The sequence below is a fragment of the Arachis hypogaea genome, chromosome 4 (assembly GCF_003086295.3).
Source record: "Arachis hypogaea cultivar Tifrunner chromosome 4, arahy.Tifrunner.gnm2.J5K5, whole genome shotgun sequence".
Lineage (NCBI taxonomy): Eukaryota > Viridiplantae > Streptophyta > Magnoliopsida > Fabales > Fabaceae > Arachis > Arachis hypogaea.
In genome coordinates, this window is record NC_092039.1 from 98247130 (window position 1) to 98259738 (window position 12609).

Consider the following 12609-nt stretch of genomic DNA (forward strand, 5'->3'; position numbering starts at 1 on the left):
ACAAAAGTGTCTATTTTACGAGTGTTTCTTTGTACGAGTCCGAGTTATACGTAAATATAGGCTACAAATGTAAGAAAGAAAGGTATAGACTAAAAATTTTTGATATGATAGATAACTTTAATTTGTGAAATTTTGAAAAATGAGCTATGCAGGTAATTTTCTGAAATATGAGAGTTTGAAAAATTGTTAGGAGCTAATTTTGATTAGACAATTCATCAAGAACAAATTAATTTTTTGACGTTTTAATTTTGTGAATTCGCAGGAGCAAATCCACATTTCAATTTTAATTTTATTTTTACGAATTTATAGGTGGCGAATTTTTTTTTTTAATTCACAAATACATACAAAATATATCGTAAAGTATACAAAAAACGTTGAGGGTCATGCAAAATTTACCTCTGCAAATTTTTAAATATAACTTTTTTTTTATTTTCTACGGTATCCTCCAACTCGACAGGTCAAGAACTAATCCGTCGCGATTTTGAGCTCCATTTAAGGATCTGCCGCTAGCCAATGAGTTACTGCATGCACTAGGCGGGATTCAATTTTAAATATAACTTTGTTAAGTAATCAATTAGGGTACTAGTCAGCTGCAGCCAATTAATATATAGATTGCAAAAGAAGTTCAATGAGGAAAAAAAAAACGCATCTCTAAATAGAGTAGTACTAATTTCACTTTTATTTCCAATGGCTTACCACCGTGCCAACTCCTCCAAAGTTGAGAAGTGAGAGGATGTTGACATAGACGTTGGAAAGTTTCTTCCCTCTCTCTGGTTGGTTACGATGTTTTTTTTTCAATAATTTTGGATATTTTTTAATAATGTTAGACGTTTCTTCTTTTTATTTTTCAAATGTTTCTTTCTATTATGTTTTGGGTGTTAGGTTTTATATATATATTTTTAATAGTTTTAAATGTTTCTTTTTTTATGTTTTAAAAAATTACATCCAAAAACAATAAAAAAATATCTAAAATCATGAAAAAAGAACATCCAAAACTTAACTCAAAAAAAAAAAAAAAAACTTGAAAGAATAACATTATCTCGTTAGTGCAAACTCTTGCAAGCGGCAAAAAAGAACGAATGTTCTCCTGCATCGTTCAAAGCGGGGGGTGTGTGGATGCTAGTGATGAACGACTTATAAGCGACGTTAACATCTGACTGCATTTTCCAATTGAAATGGAATATGACTACTGAAATTGCATTGTACATCCAGAATAGCCCCAAGAAGACATGATCCCAAGCGGATACTTGGCATGTCCCTCCTCTTCCGGATCCATCACAAGGGAAACGAAAACCGAGATTTGCTTTATCCGGTATTAATCGCGAGCTACGAGCAAATAGAACACCCTTTAGGAGTATCAATACCGTTACATGAATTGTAAATGCATGAATGTGAATTCAAATTGGAATTGAAACACAAATCAAATGTGGATTGATGTTTTGTTCGAAAACGAAAACTATGACAATCAAATTTTGATTGTTGTCTTATAAGAAAAAAGATAATCTATAACAAAGAATCAATCTTTTTTTTTATTGAGCCGTGCTTGTTCATTTTGATGACTTTATCATATGAATTCTATTTTATCATACAAATCCCTACTCTACTACCTTCCCGAAATTCATTCTCCAGGGAATTCTTATTTTATGTTATGATTTCGTTGGCAATCATAAGAACGCAATTTCCCTTTAAGATACCCATTTGTGCTACTATTTTACGATTAAGAAGCAATTGTCCCTTGAAGGATAGTGCATCACAACGACGCGAATTTGGAACGTCGTGTGTGGCGTAACCGTGACGGGCGTTTTTCAACATCATTTGAGTGGAGGATGCACGGCTATTAAGGGCGAGTGGGATGGCTTCTGAGCGACAGTGATGAGCGCGCGGAGCAACAAGCGACAGTGATCCGGAGAAGAGACATGGAGAGAGAGGCGTAGAGGGGGAGAAGAGATGCAAAGAAAGAGAAAAAAAAAGGAAGGAGACTAGGAAGATGCATATTTTTTTAGCATAAAACTATTTTCTTAAAATTCTAAAATTAGAATATTCTAAAAAATTAACTGTTTGGCTGCATATAAAAATGGTTCATAGATTTTCTTTTTCAGATATCTACAATGAGTCCTGCTAGGGATAATATCCAAAATAATCATTCGAATATTAGGGATAATAAACATCTCATGTGTTTAAGCTGATTTTGAGGTTCACTAAGGATTGAACTCTTGATGTTTCAAATCTAAAGCTCTAATACCATGTCATGATACCACTCATCCCAAAAGCTTACATTAATGGAAAAAAGTAACACTAATGGTTATATCTCTAATACTCCCTAAATCTCCATTGTGCACATTGTACAAATATTCTATTGGCTCCCTATACTTTCTCTAAATAATTTTATTATTCTGAATAGAATCATCAATTGTATCCCTTTCAATATATATTACAAAATAATTATTTAACCATTCATATTCCACATGATTAAAGAACCAAACTCTTACTAAACAGAAAAGGTCTTTATGAAAAATTCTCTTTAATCATATACTATTGTTCTCTGAATGACGGATCCAACTTGATGAAATCATTTTTATTTTAAGATGGGATCAAACTCAATAAATAATTTGAACTTAATTTAAAATAAACTTAATGTAGGACACTAAAAAATCGATGGGGGAATTACATGTCCCTATCTAAAATTAGCCCCCAGCAGATTTCAACATCTAACACTACCATTTACCTGAATTACACTTTTATTTTATCATATACAAAATAAAAAGTGAGAAAACGCCAAGTAATATTTATAGTAACATTTGGAAGATTGTGGCGGCTACGAAGGTGACACAATTGACTCATTGAGTCATTGTAGCAGCCTCTCGTAATTAAACTCGATTTTGATTTTTTTTCTTAGCTGTCGCAATACAGTTGCCACTTTAACTCGATTATATATATATGAATACGATGGTCAACTAAAATGATTTCATTTCAACTACGTAGAAACAAACCATCACTTAACCTATTGTATTATAATCAAGTGTCATTAGTAAGGTGCATTTAGGTATGTCTGACCGAACCAAAATATTATAATTTTAAAGCAGGCTTTGAAAATAAACGTTTTCTTGCTAGCAACTTTAAGTGCCAAAATTTTTATTTCCATTTTCTGTAAGGAATATTACTAGGAATGGGGTGGGATTTATTTGGTAACCGATTAATCGTCATGCACTAAGGTGCACAAATGCATATGCCTATATTATAACTAATTAACATTCTCTGTGCCTTGGGTTAAAGACTTAGTATCGTAATGCAAACTTCTTTTCAAATTAGTTAGACAATTCATCAAAGGCTCAAAGCTATATATACTACGTTTCATATCTAAGTAAATCCCTTGTTGAACCCTCTAATACCAAACAGACCTGTGCATAGATATAGAAACTAATCTCCAAAATTTAGGGTATATCACATTCAGGATCAAGATATTCCTATATTCCTAGAAATACAAGAAACTAAAAATGACTATTTAATATCTTTTAATCTATAGAATTTGTCATAAACTTTAAGATGCATAACTATATTGCAAACTTACCAAATCCCTCAACGAGCAGTGTATATTGGTATGTGAGATCCATGCATACATAGGGAAGTCTCTCCTTGCTGTTAAGGGAATATAAGAATGCTTTCATCACATGCTCTCTTAGCAGAAACCTTGTAATCCACCAGAAGAACATTGGAATTCGATTTGTTTGGATCAGCGACACCAGTCTACAACAATGAACAAGTTAATTAAAATTGCAAGAATAATTAACATCTTAGTACAAGGCCTTGTCCATAATTTAAACAGTAAGATACTCATGTATGGGCGGAAAAGACAGAATTCAAACTAATACTAGTGAGAATAGCCATGTGAACATGGCTACGCTGCATCTTTCGCGATTGTGAAGCTACAAACGAAATTGGGGTTATTTTAGAAACAGAAGAACCCTGTAACTCTAGCTTATAACAAGGCAATTGAAGTCTCCAAATACACTAAGAGGATGACAAGTGCAGTTTGGAGCATAGAAGTTTTGTAATTGAAATGTGCACACACCAATAAGCATAATCTTCATAGATAAACATTATTCGATTGGAGCACAGAAACAAGATCCTGAAGTAGTTTTTTGTCTTTGGTTCAGGGGAAGCCTTTCAGTTGCAGTTGAACGATGTGTGTATGTTTCTTTCACCTTCCCACCTCGTAACTCAAGGTAAATTATTCAGATTTTTCATGCAGCTTCTGTGATAATTTTACCTCCGAAATGCATAGTTTAACAGGTCTCTACAGATGGCTACGAAATCATATTTTCCTCTGCAATCAAAGAGATCACAGCATTGGTTTCGGTTTCTAACTCCACTTTGGAATATAAAACCCCAAACTCAGTTTCACAAATATACCTGAGTTCAGGTCAGGTCCAGTATTAGAACATTTCCCAAAGTTAATTATTAAGCCAATAAGAATTTAAGTTTATATCTGTATAGACTTTATGGAATAGTTTACAAGTGTATAAGGGAAACAAAAAGATTGTTCAAAAAAATGCACCAACCTTTATAACTCTCGGTTATGGCAAAGCAATTAAAGCATGAAGTCTCCAGACATCACCAATTAGCACTGTAGAATTGAATTCGAGAAGTGCAAGAAACAAGTACAATCTGTAAACGAAAAAGGTCATGAAGGATTTATTGCTCCCAGAAAGAAAACCCCTTCTCTCTAATTACTCTTCTGGTCTCTGGTTTGTGAAGAAAAGATTTTTCCTTCTCAAATTTACTTGGTTTAGCCTTGTCTTTCTTTCTCAGTGTATCATGTTCCACTTGATCGTCATGTAAATCTGTCACCCGATCTTGTGTTACTTGTCTCCCATAAATCCATGCCTGAATAATTTTTTCTGTCTTGGGTTCGGGAGCAAAGCCTTTCTCCAGCATTTCTACATAATATTTATGTGCTTCCTCTAGCTTTTCATTCAAAAATAGCCCATGAATCAGTACAATATACGAACTACGATCATGGCTGACTCCATCTTCTCTCATTTTATTCCATATCTTTAAGACATCATCAAGCTGGCGCCAACGGCAGAACTTTCTTATCAGCATTATGTAGGTCTCGATAGTTGGACAGCATCTGAGTTCTCTCATTTTGTCTAAAAGCTCAAATACCTCTTCTCTGGTCCTTAATATACGAAAGAAAGCATGAAAAGTCCGAACTGTAGGTGATAGACCCCGCTTCAACATGTCATCAAAGACCTCTTTAGCTTCGTCCATTTTACGAGCTTTGCACAGAGGCTTTATCAGGGAGTTGTAACTAACAGCATCTGGGGTAACATTGTTGGCTTCCATTGTTCCAATGAGATTGACAGCTTCTTTTATGTGCCTAGCTTTGGCAAGGGCATGGATGACTGCATTATAAACCTTCCTATCAGGAGTAATGTTCCTTGTCTTCATCTCGTCAAACAGCTTGAGCACCTTGTAAAGTGTAGAAGTTTTTGAATAGCAAGATATGATACTCGAATAGGAGACGACATCATACCGGATTCCTCTCTTGCTCATCTCCTGCCAAATTCGGTCTGCATTACGTGTGCTAACGATTAAATTGCACCATCCATTCAGAATGATGTTAAAGCTTTTGGTGTCAAGTGGAAATACATTCTTATTGCAGAACAACAAGTGCTCAGCATCTTCTACATTCTTGTACCTACAAAGAGCAGATAGAAGGCCTTGAAATTCTTCTAATCCAACTTGAAAGTTAAACCTTTTATGAACATAAAATGTGTTTATAGCCCTTCCAACATCATGCACGGCACAATATCTCCTAATCATAATCATAAGAGTTTGAGGCGTCACAAGAGATGGACCAGTACTTCCGCCTCTCATTTCCTCAATTAAGGTCCAGGCAGTATCAAACTTCCTCATCTTGGCAAGAATAGAGATCATTGAATGGTACTCGCGAACCGAATGAGCATACTTGGGTTGCTTGCCAGCCCACAAGAAGAAGGTGAAAGCTGCTTCCCAATCGTTGCGAATTCTTGAAAGGACCTCCACAACCAGCTCCGAGGATGCTGAAACACCGCAATGTTCAAGCTTGTGCTTGATTCCAGATGGTCCAGAACTTGGTTCATGAATTATATCCAAAATGGTTTTAACATCTTGGGCAAGAAGACCATCACCCCTTAAATCTAACCGACTAAAATGGGAACCAATCTCATAATTCTTCTTGCCTTGGTCATCATCCTCATCATTACAATCATCATAATCACCATCATTAGCAGCAGTTAGTGCCTTATCCAGTCCTAGAACAGGAGCATCAGTGACCCCAGAGAATCTTATTGAAGATGAAGTACAAAGTAGCCTCACTGGGAAGCCAAATTCAGGCACAGCTGAACAAGTGTCAGGGCTTGAAGGGTCTCCAAATCTGAAACCAGCACTCACAAGGGGCTGCTGAAGTCTGTGAAAGTAAGAAAAAGGGAGTGATCTGTGGCTGATGCACCGTGCCATGTCAGAGAAAAGAGATAGCTTGGACCGAGCTCTGATCATGATTGAGAAAATATCAAACCCCACTTCAGTCGGCTTCTCAAAGTTGTAGCTGAACGTGTTTGTCAAAATGCTCCAGAGAAATGAAAAGCAGGCTGCAAAGAGCAGCTAGTCTAGCACCATCATCAAGAGCCTCCAGCAGCTCTCTCGCCGTGGAATCTCTCTCCTGTGAGTGTTGCAGGTTTGTGGCAGGCAATGGCCAAAGACCGAAAATATGGACGAACAGGAGGGCACTGGAATAAGTTAAGAACGGGGGAGATGAAGGTGATGGTGGCTATGGCTAGTGATGAAAGTGTCCAGTGGCAAGAAATCAATGGCTGGGTTTGTTTTTCTTCTGGGATGTATTGGTTACTGGATTTGATATTTCAACATGTCCTTGAATGCAAAGAACTGACCAAAATGGTTAAGTCTCAAGGCTCTTTTTGCCAAACACTTTTACCCTACAAGCAAAAGGTATTTTTTCTTCAAGATGAGAAAGCACTTGCTGGTTCAATGCCTCACAGTGACAGCTAAAACATAAGAAAGCCAGCAACAAGGTTTTATAGAAATTTAGTTCAGATTGTAACACTCAATATAAGGACTGGCTAGATATAATATAGGAAGTGATAGGCACAACGATCATGGTACAGTCACATGCATAAAACAACCATTAAATAGTGAGTGACCAGTTTCCTTAGTATTATGAGTCCATACTTGCACATATTTTTTTTAAAAAAAGACAACTTCGAGAAACCAAAATTTGCTTCCAGATGAAGTTAGTTATTAATAGAAACGCAGTATCATAGCAGACCAACCACAAAGCCTTACTAACTATTTATTTATTTCTTTTCCAAAATGCTTATTTTATTATTAAAAAATACGGTATCTATAGCAACCAACTTATGATACTTTTAAAAATTTCTTCACCATTTGTAATATGGTTTACGTAGAGATGAATCCAAAAAAAAAAAATTGAAGTTAACTAATCATCTCACATTGGAAACCATTTTATATATTGTGTTTTGAATCCAAGAGATACATTTTGAATACATTAAATGACATTACTAATTGTTTCTGGACCTGGCCAAAGGCCTATCAACGGCTAACCCATACTATCAAGGGTCTCCTCGGGTTCCTTACGGCCCAAACTCGCAACGAAATTCCATCCTAACGGCTTTTTGGATTCGAATCCAGGAAGCCCCACTCACTCTATAACAACCCCCAGAATCCGGAATTCGCAACCAACCCTCACCCACAATATATAAAGGGGAGCTGGGTATTCTCTGATCCATTCTGACTTGAACGTTTGAGTGTTATTGTAGGTGACCCCCACCCTTGCTGAAGAGATACTGACCGGAAACCATCTAGACCGTCTACAGCAATTCCAGATTTCCCTAATCAAAGCTCCTAAGAATTAGCTTAGTTAACTAATATGTGACCATGATAGAGAAGGGAGCTCCATATGAACTAATTATTACAGTTCCAACTACAGTAAACTCAATGTACACACTCTCTATATTATCAGACACTCTAATTTACTTGAGGATATTTCTGCAGATCAACTTTGAACATGTGTTACTATTTTATTAGGCAATTATCAATCTTTCTTTCTTTCTTTCTCTATACAAAACCAGATGTTAAGTCATCAGGTTCACTAAGATATAAGCTAAAATGTAAATGTAAATGTAAGTAATAAAAAAGGCATGAAAACCTCAAGTTTAAGTTTGTAAAAATATAAAATCCGAACTGTATGAGTTATATTCGTTCACAAATTGTCAAGTTTAAGTTGCTATATTACTTAAGAAAATCTTATGTAGATGCCAAAGATATCCTCAGCATATCAGTGGTTAATGTATGTATCAAATAACAGGTAAAAATGATTCAAATGCCATCAATCATTTACTAGATAATATATCACGAATAAGAAGTCTTATAAAGTAGATGAAAAATATATGCAAAGAGTTTGCATGCCTTAAAATTGTAAGGTAAATTGGTTTACACAACACAAATTTTTGACAGGTACTAGAATTAAATGAAATTTAAGTAATGTGATGTCTTTATAAAGTCAACATCAAACCTTGAATTCTATGGAAATCACAGATGCAAAGGTTGAATGTCCATTTGATCAGATGTATTATGAGCAAATTAAATTTCTATTGATAGAAGAGCATCAAGTAATTTGATTACTGTTTTCGTTAAATAAAATTTCAAGCTCAACATAAAGGGAACAAGTTATAAACATATAATCTATCACAGGTTCAAAGTGTAAAGGCATACTTCCAGAATACCAACAGAATCCCCTTCTCTATATTACATAGTCAATTATAATAGCAGTTCTAAGTAACAAAAACCCCTTACAGCTAATATGCCACAATTTTTCTTATGACCATCTTCCAAACTTCATAAATTTAGAACATAACTAATATTAAGAGACATACCTATCAATTCATTTGATATATCCATAGCATATTGATTAGATTTTGTCCAAATGTTTCCATAAGATATATATAATATTTTTTCAAAAGATAAAATGGTGTATATAACGTTGACTCATTAACAAGTTTCTTCACAAGCTATTGAAAGCTACAAGTTTTGTCGAAAACATGAAATTGAAACCAGTAACAGTTGAGATGAAACCAAAGCAACAGCATACACCGGAATTCACGTCAACAGAACACATCCAAAATAATAAATTAACAACATCAATACCTTGATTTCCAGAGCCACTAGGACCACCAATTCCAACCATGACAATGCCCTCTTTTTCTACCTGTAGTACTTGCCACCTTGGTCAGATTTCCCGTAAATAGACTGAAAAGTTTGAGTATTTGACAACCACATTTTAGCAACACACAACAAATTTCATGAATCATGAAAGAAAATTACACAAGAAATTAAGTAATTATTTCATGAATCAGTTTAACATGAAGCAAACCCTTGAAACTATCTAACTAATACAAGGTTAGCATTGGCTGACGGCTCTGTGTGTTATGGTTAACAGATTGGCTTAGAGCATGAGAGAGATTTGCTCTCGGTATAGGTAAGAATTTCTCTGACCACGCTCACTATCTCAGATTTTAGAACTATATCAGATTGAAGAAACAATAAATCATGAAAATTTTCAGAACAATATCAAATCAATAACAAAATTTCCAAACAATATCAAATCAAATAACAAATAAATTCAGAACTGTATCATAATTCAGGCAAATCAAATTCATGAAAAATAAGTTATCTAAGAAAACCTCAGGAGGGCAGTTCCAGAACTGTTTTGCTAGAAAAGGGGAGTTGAGGGAAGGGCGAAAGCGAGTCGGCTGCTTGAGGGTGAGAACGACGGCGAGCGTACGGCTTCTTCGACGGTGAGAACGAAGGTTGGGGACTGCGGGGTCACTAGTGAGTAGAGCCCGCCTTCTTGGTGTTATCATCGTTCTGCTTCTTCGTCGCCATTGAAGCTCAAGCTCTGAGCTCTGAATGGGGATGATTGATTTGAGTCTGAGCAAGTCGTGAGACGACTACTATCATTTGGCGGATTCGCAACATAAACGGAAAAATAGGGAATAATAATAATAATAATAATAATAATAATAATAATAATAATAAATAACTATTTTGACACTGAGAACCGAGAAGAGGAATGGATCCTCTTAATAATAATAATAATAATAATAATAATAATAATAATAATAATAATAATAATAATAATAATAATAAATGAGTGAACTATTAATTTGGTCTTAATCTATTTTTTATAATGATAATGCGATCCCTCACAATAAAAATAATTCACTTTAATTATTGTCCTCTATTTCTATGACACAACGCAGTTCATATCGGTATTTTTCTGTCAATTCTAAACAAAAAATACTATTGACGTATCAGTTCAAAAATAAACAAATGCCTAATTGTCTCTAAATTCAAATTAATTAGAAATTTATTTGTCTCTATTCTTTAAATAATATCTTTTTAAATTTTTTTATTCATTATATTAATATTTTTTAATAAATTATTGAATATATAGTATAATAAGTACAAACTAATTAATAAATTATTTAAATTTAAAAATATTATTTATTATGAATAATTTTTAAATATTATGAATATATAGTATAATAAATGATATTTTTAAATTTGAATAATTTATTAATTAGTTTGTATTTATTATACCATATATTCAATAAAATATTAAAAAATTTAATATAATAATAAACAATAATTTAAAAAAGATATTGTTTAAAGAATAAGGACAAATAAATCCTTAGCCAATTTGAATTTGGAGGCAATTAGACCCCTATCCATTTATGAACCTGACACATTAATGTTTTCCGTTCGGAGTTGACGGAAAAACCCCTCACAGGGACCACGTTGTGTCACAGAAGTAGAGGATAAGGATCAAAGTGGATCGTTTTTTTTTATGAGGGATCGCATTGTCATTCTGAAAAATTGTCAGGACCAGATTAGTAGTTCACTCTTTTTTTAACAATTGAGGAAGTAAGGTGTGATTTTTTATTATTAATTTTATAAGTGGGACGAAAAAAATATGAGAGAGAGTAATAAAGAGTTAGATCACACTTTATTCTCTCAATTTTTTTTTAACAATTGAGAGTATCCATTCCCAATCTAATAGGATTAATTTTGGATATCATTTTTAACCTATACAATAAATGCACTTATTTAAAATGAACTAATTTAAAACTAATTTAAAATTAAAATTTGCATTAGATACTATTTTTGAAATGATATTGATATCAATAAAAAAATATCATATCATTTTAAAGAAAAAAGAATAAAATATTGCCACTTATTTAAATCTATTAAATGAATACTAATGGTGTTATTGTAACATTGTTATTGTAACATTATTTTATTGGAACACTTGTAACAACAATTCAATTAAAATTTACTCAAATAAATTAGATATATTCCATTGTATGCAGCATTTTATTACTTTATTTTTTATTATTTTCTTGTCAATTGGATAGAAAAATGGATGCAAATCAATTTAATACAAGTTATTGTTTAATTATTTATAAAATTTTAATTTTTCTTCTAATCCAAATATGGTATATAATTATTAATTTTATAATTTTATATTTTATATTTTAGTTAATTTTTTACAATTTAATTAAATTTATTTAAAATAATTAAAAATAATTAAAAGTTTAAATTGAAATGAAACTAAGTATTGGAGTGACAAATTTTACATTAGCTTCAAATCAAATCTTATAATATATAGTCTCACAAACCAAAACTCAATATTTATTTTTGACAAAATAATCTCTAAAAAATATATTTAGTTTGACAAAATAAACTAAACATTTGGTCAATGAATAATTTTTTTAGTCAATTCTTAAATTTTTCATGAAAATATTAATTTATTCTTTTTTCACATAAAAAATTACTAATTTACTCATTTTCTCTTATCACTATTACCTATCATCATTTTTCTTATCCTTTATCAATTATACCCTCGTTGCCAGTTTACCTCCTCCACTTCCACTTTCACTACCACAACCTCAATATTCACTTTACTCGTTAATCTTAAATCCCTATCACTGCATACAACACTATAACAATCACATTTACAAATTCTAAATCAATCTCTCATTTACCATTTACTATTTACAACATCTTCATTCTACACAAAAGCTCTTACTTTGCCGTCTGCCATTAATTACGCCTGGACCTCAGCTATTATTTCCAATGCCTAAATTTATGCTATTTACAATTTACCGAGCCTCGAGTTTCACCATTCACGATTCATCACACCTTAAACTCTACCATCTCTTGCCCCCTCGAGCATCGCTACCTTCATTTGGCCTGCATTGCAACTGACCCGTCATCTGCTTCTCCAAGTTCTATGCTGTTGCTGTTTTCTTTTCTAGCCCTCCTCTTTATGGTACTATTTTTTGTTTTTTTTATATTCTTTGTTTATTTTTTGTCCATGTATTTTCTGAAAGTTCAACAATATCAATTCCAATTTAGGATGAATACTCTCTGGATGGTGGCGATAAAGATGCTGGTGATGCTAGTAGATAAGGACGACAGAATGTAGTGGTGACAGAGAGATGGAATAGAACAAGAAAAAAGAAGTGG

At 33.3% G+C, this 12609-nt stretch overlaps 1 protein-coding gene across 10 annotated transcripts; it reads right to left on the reverse strand.

Moving 5' to 3' along the window:
- Positions 1-896: 896 nt before the first annotated feature.
- Positions 897-10133, reverse strand: LOC112797022 (pentatricopeptide repeat-containing protein At5g15010, mitochondrial). 10 transcript variants are annotated; one of them, XM_072235731.1, is made up of 6 exons: positions 9762-10090; positions 9226-9327; positions 4560-7046; positions 4070-4324; positions 3569-3744; positions 897-1326 (listed from the first exon to the last, which is right to left on the reverse strand). In XM_072235731.1, the coding sequence occupies exon 3, from the start codon at positions 6538-6540 to the stop codon at positions 4693-4695; it is 1848 nt and encodes a 615-aa protein (XP_072091832.1). In that variant the 5' UTR covers positions 6541-7046; positions 9226-9327; positions 9762-10090; the 3' UTR covers positions 897-1326; positions 3569-3744; positions 4070-4324; positions 4560-4692. The 10 variants fall into 10 exon arrangements, with proteins under 10 accessions (XP_072091832.1, XP_072091831.1, XP_072091835.1 ...); XM_072235730.1 differs by having other exon boundaries at positions 897-1346; XM_072235734.1 differs by having other exon boundaries at positions 4560-6977; positions 9762-10051.
- Positions 10134-12609: the final 2476 nt, after the last annotated feature.